This window comes from Haliotis asinina, chromosome 5, assembly GCF_037392515.1.
Source record: "Haliotis asinina isolate JCU_RB_2024 chromosome 5, JCU_Hal_asi_v2, whole genome shotgun sequence".
NCBI classification, from domain to species: domain Eukaryota; kingdom Metazoa; phylum Mollusca; class Gastropoda; order Lepetellida; family Haliotidae; genus Haliotis; species Haliotis asinina.
In genome coordinates, this window is record NC_090284.1 from 42,195,540 (window position 1) to 42,203,905 (window position 8,366).

Consider the following 8,366-nt stretch of genomic DNA (forward strand, 5'->3'; position numbering starts at 1 on the left):
TATTCATATATAGTTTGGCATGAAATGCATGTAGACCCGTTTTTTGTAAATAACTCTTCATCCAATGAACTTTGGAAGTGGATGTTTTGTCAATCAACCTAATCACGTTGTAAATCACCGGTTTCATGCATTTGTATGAAAGAATCTGTCTATGTAACTGTCAACAAAATAAACAGCAGAACGCTGACAGCTTGCAGGGGGAGGGAGCCAATGACCTGTAACAGCGGCAGTGTTGGATCAGAAATGTCAACGTTTGTCAACGTAGGTCAGTTCTGCACGTGACATGTATGCAGAGGTGTCACAGGTTCACTTCTAGCAAACAGCCGGCGAATGACATCTCTGATGACCCTGATGTCAAAAGAATCTAACTTTGGATGCCAACCTTTTTGTACAAGGTTTTGTTTATTGGTTGTTGGTTTATTCCTCACAATTTTAGCGCGATGTTCTTTTTCATATCAAGAGCAAACATTGTACGTGTCATGTAATTCGACACCTTATAAATCGGTTTGCTACGTTTGCTCTCTCTTTTTTTTAAAAAAAACAACAACAATTAACACCTTTCTAATTTGACGTTTAGCATCATCTGAATAAGTGTTCATGATGACAGCCTGAAGTAGTCAATGTGAATGATACAAACAGTCTATCACTGTGCAGTGAACAGGTAAATATCATAAACTGCACGTGTATTTACCTTTCTGACCCAACACTGCCGCTGTTTATCTTGAATCTGGGCATTCTGGAGCCTGTGCTCAATAACTCTCTCCTCTTGCAACTTTACGGTCCATCATATCGTACCTTACCACGTTTCAAATGAAGAGTCTTACATTTGTACGAGCCCAACCGCCATGCCAATATCTTTAGGAAAGGACTCGGCAAGGGAAACCTGCTCTTTCAAATTGGTACCTCCTTCGGCAAATTGGTATCCCCTTTGTTCCTCCTTTGGTACATTTTTATTAATGTTGTCATCAAAATATTTATGACAAAGTGTTCTACTGACAAACCGTTATAAGTTTTGATATTACATGCGCTGGACGTTTCTACACTGAGAATAAATTGAGTATGTGTGAAACAAACATATTATGTATACCAATTTATCGATTAGGTGTTTGCTTCTAAAAGCTCCTTTTCAAATAATGTTGCACTCAGCAATATTACAGCTATATGGCTATCATGAGTGATGTAGCAATTTTAAGAAGTGAAAATTTTCTTTTAAAATGCTCGCTGAAAATCTCGAAAACACTTTCCCCTAATTTTGAAGACATCGCTTTTTTTATTTTTAGCTACTGAAACATTCACATGCTGAAAACAAACAAACGTTGATTTCTTTGAACGTTTTCATTTAATGTTTTCTCACCATTCACACCGTCTCAGTCTCCCTAAATTCATCAGGATAAGGTATAACATACGCCTTTCTGGTCCCATGAAAATGTTTTACAAATAATTAACATTCAAGAAAAGGGTTTGAGATGAACTCGTATGTAAAAGAATAAGACTTTATTCAGTGCAACAGCATTCAGTTTGGAAACTGATAAATAAAATGGTAACGGAACATTGCTTTTCTAATATTTCACTCATGATAATGGCCAATATCTTCCCGCGTTCTTGTGAGAAATATGTGTGGAATCAGGGAGGGTGGGGGGGATACGGGTTGTGGTGAATCTGGGATAGGAAATATGTCTGGGGTTTTCCTTCTTGATGTCGTTAACAGGTCCTTTACAGTACTAAGACTAAATTATTCAATGCACAAACATGTTGATTTGAAAAAGCGCGTGTTTAATATATTTACACTAATGATCATAGTGATGGATATAACGGAACACTTTTGAATATCGAGTTTCAGGTGGAAGAATGAGAAATAACACGATAATTGTCATGAAATATAGTGTATGTGTTTGCACGTTATTGTTTTTATTTTATGTTTGGGGGTGGTGGTTTGTGTGTGCGTGCGTGCGTGCGTGCGTGCGCGCGCGCGCGTGCGTGCGTGTGTATGTGTGCTGTCGGGGGTGAGGGGTGAGGATGGGGGCAGGTGAAGTGGAGAGAACACAGGAGGGAAAATGTATTTCATTGTGGTCGGTGTAGAGATCAGTCTGTAAATACATTTCTGGAGAGCGGCGTACTTCAGGCTACATTACAAGGGAGAGCAGTCTGTCTTTGGGAGAAGAAGGTAAATGTAGGGTGTATTCTTATGTCAAAGAATGACAAGACGTCTGAATAATGCAGTGTGGATGTTGTAATCATTATGGATGCTGCATTATTGTCGTCTGTTCCATGGAATTTGTACATCAGGAATATTAGTTGTTTCAAAGGCATTTAGAGGTTGGAGGAATCAAACTAAAAGTGTTTTATGGTTCAACTTCTTTATTATACAAGGTCACAACGTTTCCAACCATCATCCCCAGATCAAGAAAGGCATAGTAGCTACCCTGGCACGAAGAGCAAAAGCAGTCTGCAGCCCAGACAGCCTCCACAGCGAATTAAAACACCTGAAATCAACCTTCCAAGACCTTAACGAGTACCCACCCCATTTAGTCAGCAACACCATCACCAAGACCCTGAAAGAAACTCCCAAGTCAACTAAACCAGAACCTTCCCCCATCAGAATTAACATACCATACCATGGCCAGATAAGTCATCGCATCAGCCGTCTCATCAAGAAAACAACAGGAACAGACGTCACCTTCCGTAGTGACACCAACCTGAAAACGCTACTATCAGCTAATGGACGTGGACCAACAACACCTAAATGCAACAACCCAGCAGGATGCATCTACCAGATCCAATGTAGTTGTAAAGTGACATATATTGGTGAAACTGGTCGACGACTGACTATCAGGTTAAAAGAGCACAAAACATCAGTTCAAAATTTGGATCAGAAGTCTGCCGTATGTGAACACATCATGCACAATCCCAATCACAAGATTGTTTGGGACAACACCAGGACATTAGTTAGGAACGCCAGTGACTTCAAAAAACGGAAGCTCCTAGAAGTCATTACAATCAAGCGGAGCAAGCCCTCAATCAACAGAGACGGAGGTGTTTACTTACCCAATGCATGGAACCACCTTATCCTCAGTGACTAATCTTTATCCAAGCATCTTTACCTCTAACTCGTTAACCTAATCAACACAAGCCTGCACACCAATCAGTTGAAGCCTGTACATAAGTTGAAGCCTGTACATCAATCAATCGAAGCCTGTACATCAATCAATACAAACCTGTATATCTTGTTACCCATTGTTATCGGTCTACTGTTATGTGTATATATACTACAATCCTTTAGTTTTATTAACACCTCACCTGAAGAAGAGACTAGAATCTGTCTCGAAACGTTGTGACCTTGTATAATAAAGACATTTAATCAGGAATATTGATTATACACTATAAATGTATGCATACATCATAAGCCGTAACAGACGTAACATTTACTGGCTACGCAGTGATCCTTTTTATCAGATGTTGGGATCATCCAGGTCAAGTTTCATATGCACGAACAGTTTGGAAGTATTCAGTGTGTCGAAATATTATTCAACTGGAAGCTGCATCTGTTTATAACGAATATGCGAGTAACTTTAATATAATTTGACACTTTTAGATGTGAATGTTTCGAGATATCCGGGTAGTTCGCTAAACCCGGATATTCCAATAAGACCAATGGCATTTCCAAGATTCTCTCACCACACTCGGTGTGAATTTAAAAGCATAAACACTTTTAAAATTACTGAAAATAGATTGTAGGTCTTGATGACATTCACAGATTTTGCAAAATCATTCAGCAGATATTACAATGCCATAAAGCTGACTTCTGAGAGTTTTGTATCCACGGGCATAGCCATATCTTTCAGACAGAATTCTCCAACAACTGTAAGAAAACACCATAAAGATATGAACACTCAGAGTTTGCCAGTGGCATCCGTGGAAGTATTGGATAGAGGCCAATCGAACTGTCTCTACAACTCCACCTCAGGGTACGTGTGTCGATTCTGTTCGACATTCAACTCTCAGTGACTTTTGGAAATGATCTATGTACAGAAAAACAAATGAAACACTGCTCTGCTCTTGGTCAGGTTTATAAACAGGGGCCATAAACATGAACGCTTACTTTTATTAAAGTTAATTTTCTTCCAAACTTGCGTTTCTTTTCCCGTTCAGTATATGTTTCATACGGGTATCAAATTTCGCTATTAGGCTGCGTAGTATTTAAGAAACCGTTTCCAATTCAGAAAAAAGGTGTATGTCTTGTCGAATTAATGTTTCAAGTGTACACTTCATTTGTCAGGTAGTGTATAAACCTATTCTTTTCAAAGAGGGTTATTTATGACTATGATGATAGTTTAGCCGTCATTCGTTTTTTTTAAACAGCCCTTTTTCAACTCATTAAATAGCTTCCGTGTCAGTAAAAAAGTATCAACCGATGAAGGCGATTATATATTCTTTTGATTTCAGGAAGTGTGAAAAATCTGAACAGATGATAATATTATATCTGGAGGAAATCTGTCCTTAAGCATTAAGACAGTTTGGGTGTGTATTTATAATGTTTCACTTTCATCTTCTTTTTTTTTCGCGCTGATTGCTCAGCACGATACAAAATAACGCTTTGATATTACCGGAAGACAAACGGCTGTCTGAATATATGCGACATAATGCTGTCACGGTGTTATTTGATTCAGAATCCTTTCTAGTTGCTCCCTAGGAATCCTGGCGATTTGGGTGAGTGAGTGAGTTTAGTACTCAGCAATATTCCAGCTATATGGCGGCGGTCTGTAAATAATCGAGTGTGGACCAGACAATCTAGTGATCAACAACATGAGCATCGATCTGCGCAATTGGGAACCGATGACATGTGTCAACCAAGTCAATGAGTCTGACCACCCGATCCTGTTGGTCACCTCTTACGGTTTGGCGTCTGGTGGGATGTGAAAGTGAAGTGATGGGACAGGTGAATAACTTGTCTAGCTTTAGGCGAGGAAATGCACAATTGTTTCAAAGTATTACCTCGGCAAAAAAACTTGTACTTGTGTATTTGTTCCAGACTGGTTATACATGTTTTAGGGAGAGAGTAGGGCGCGAGTTAGAGTATGTGGAGGGTGGTTGTTGGGTAAGGTAAGTGATGGGTTGGGTACGGGGCGAGGCAAGAGTATGAGTCTGGTACGAAGAGTCGGGCGCGGGTCAGGGTATGCGGTGGTGGTTGTTGGGTAACGTAAGTGATGGGGGTTGGGTATGGGGCGAGGGAAGAGTGTGAGTCTGGTACGGAGAGTCGGGCGCTGGTTAGGGTATGTGGAGGGTGGTTGTTGGGTAAGGTAAGTGATGGGTTGGGCAAGGGGCGAGAGAAGAGTATGAGTGTGGTATGGAGAGTCGGGCGCTGGTTAGGGTATGTGGATGGTGGTTGTTGGGTGAGGTAAGTGATGGCTTGGGTACGGGGCGAGGGAAGAGTGTGGGTCTGGTACGGGGCGAGGGAAGAGCGTGGGTCCAGTACGGGGTTGAGCAAGGCCGCGTACAACTAATTTTACTCACTCACAAATCCAGTTTAAGCACATTCGACGCTTGCCCTCATCATTTGGAAGTCTCAATGGAGGTGATAAAACTGAAAACGTGTTTTGAAAACGCAATTCCCACTAGTATTCATGAAACTTATTGAGATAATTTATTCTTGAATCAGTCACACAGTATATGTTTGTTAGGGTGGTCACGTGACATATTTCGACGATAATTTCAGTGTGTCAGTTATATCTATTAACACATAGCGGTTAAATAGTGTATTATAGATTTACCTTTAAGTATTACGGTGAATGTTGGGTGAATCTTGTTTTACGCCGCTTTTGGCGTAATTCCAAGTATGCCATAGCTTGCGAGACCAGTAATCGGTTCATATATCTGACCAAAGAGGGGAATCGAACGCTTTATCCGTTTGGCCATGTCGCCGTCCTATATTTATCGTCGGATTATAGAATTTCGGATGTGTGTCACACCGACATGGTAAATACCAGGATGATGGTTTGTGTAAAAGATAAAGTTTTCTTTAATAGGTTAGTGGCATGTTTTACAACTGTGATAATTATGACAACACAGGATGCTATTCGTTGCAAACAAACAAACACCCAGACAATAAAGGAATTTTACAATCGACTCTGCTTTTAGCAGAGATTTCGTAAGGATTACGAAGGGTTTGGCCGCAATTAGTAATACCCGTTATATACATGTGGACTGTCTACATCCGGGCTGCAACTGGTTTTCTGCAACTAACGGAATTGGGCAGTCAGGCTCACTGACCTGACTGATTCATGTCATCATATCTCAGGTCGACTGATGTTTATGATGTGAATCACTGGATCGTTTGGTCTAAATTCGATTGTTTACAGATCGCCGTCATATAGCTGAAAAAATGCTGTACAAAAATAAAAACAAACCCCAGGAAACAATATGTGCATGCGTAAGACATTTATGGTATTTTATGGATGAAGTCTTTTTCACTATAGCTGATACGACGTTTCAGTATAAATTCTTATACAGTTTCAAGCAGGAACATAAGTATAAATAGTAACAGTATAAGGATAAATATTCAATAAAATAAGAATAAATGACGTCGCATCATAATACAGTAAATACGTTGTCATCCATAAAATGTCATACCTTTCTCATTATTCACCATAATATGAATTCATAATACGTATGGCGTCATTCAACGAACAACAGATGTTAATGCAAGCGAGTAATGTTCTACGCCGCTTTAAGACATGTAATGTAACATAATAATTGAGATTCCCCAATAATTCCAAAACAGTAGGGCAGTTTGATGGTACATATCTAATGCCTTCTAAGTGCAGTACTCACATAGGATATAACTGGCAGATTCCATGACGCTGCCACCTTGGCCTCTGTTTCACAAAAGTCTTCCGGTCCAAAGAAAGCAATCGCTCCATTCCGCCATTGTTCAGTCAGTTCATTGATGCTGACGAACTCATTATCATGGTTGTCGGCGAAGATGTACTCAAGGGTGTGGTTGGGGAGGATGTCGGGGTCGTCGTTGACGGTATTCACGGCATGAGCCATGGCACCCGCAATCCTCCTCCCTTCTGCTTTGTTAGGTTCGGGGCTGTCAATGGTGGTGATGAACCCGACCTTGATGACGTCCTTGGCCAGAAGGCCGTAGATGAACGCCGTCAGCAGTATCAACAGTCCCTTCCACTGAAGATACATTGCCATCCGGATAAACTACTACATGCACATGTTTGATCAAATCTGTTAATCTATATGACAAGGATCTGTCATAAGATGACTCTTGTTTAGTTCCGATATTCGATCTTTTTGTCCATGTAGGTAAATCCAAAGGATCCCGTATCCAAAAATCAGCTGTCGTGAAATCTCAAAGCACATAAACGCGTTGACAATCCTTTATGTTGTTGTATAACTAATATAGCCCGCTATCGCCGGCTTTAGAGTGTTAAATGGGCCTTACGCTCCTCGTACTCCTTAACACCCTTCCTAATGTTTTTTGTTCACGTCTAGCATAGACGAAGCCATCAGCGAATATCACCATGACAACACAGATGAATTAACAAATGCGGTCAATGGATTATAAAAATGTCATGAAGTGTGTCCACAAAATATCCACGAAGCCTAGACAGGTATATGAGTATAAACACTGTGCGTACTTCTTTTCTAGAACCTGACTGATGGGAATGTCGTCAGAAGAGAAGGACTCTCTGTACCGGATGACTCGGTTGGTGTAATTAGCGAATTATCTGGGCATGATTCATCCATCGTGGTGTCCTAGGTGTCCTGGGTTTCCTTGGTGTTCAACGGTGTCATTGTCCGAAGCTCACAAGAATCTGTATGTACTCCGTGTAGTGACCAGTGTTGAAGGGGTAGTTGGTGAGGTATTGTGTTTCAACGTTTCGGGTGTTCACAGGTTGGACCCGTCGTGTGTTGTAACGCGCCGTGCCCCGTGGGAAGACGTGAGATACGACGAAGAAGTTCCTTCAGGTGAAATGAGCCAAGTCAACCATGAGATGGCGTGTTACTGATTGTATCGCTTACCTCTCCCCGCCTCTAGGAAATTACCACTCGAGGATGTGATAGGGCATTCACTGGGTATAGGAAGTGTCGGGGTTGAATACTGGGTGAATGGAGAGAGGGTCGGGTGCAGGTGAGAGAGGAGTGAGGTGCTGGGTATGAGAACAGGGAATAACGTGAGGGTCAGATCCGGGTATAATAGACAGGAGCGCAGTCGTGTATGGAGGTTCAACATGGGTTGAGGGGAAGGGGGTGGATATGAAGTGCTGGGGTAAGGGAGTGCTCTACGGGCATGTATAGAGGGGTCAAGTATCGTTGATGGGAAGGAGGTGGAAATTTAGTATTAGGGTAAGAGA

The 8,366-nt window shown here is 41.3% G+C and overlaps 1 protein-coding gene across 1 annotated transcript in view; it reads right to left on the reverse strand.

Moving 5' to 3' along the window:
* The window catches only part of LOC137284574 (guanylate cyclase 32E-like), a 31,984-nt gene extending 24,022 nt beyond the window's left edge, over window positions 1-7,962 (reverse strand). The window contains exon 1 of the mRNA XM_067816423.1: window positions 6,829-7,962. Within this exon, the coding sequence (XP_067672524.1) occupies window positions 6,829-7,200 (372 nt within the window). The 5' untranslated portion in view covers window positions 7,201-7,962. The remainder of the gene's footprint in view (window positions 1-6,828) is intronic.
* Between the last annotated feature and the right edge of the window lie 404 nt (window positions 7,963-8,366).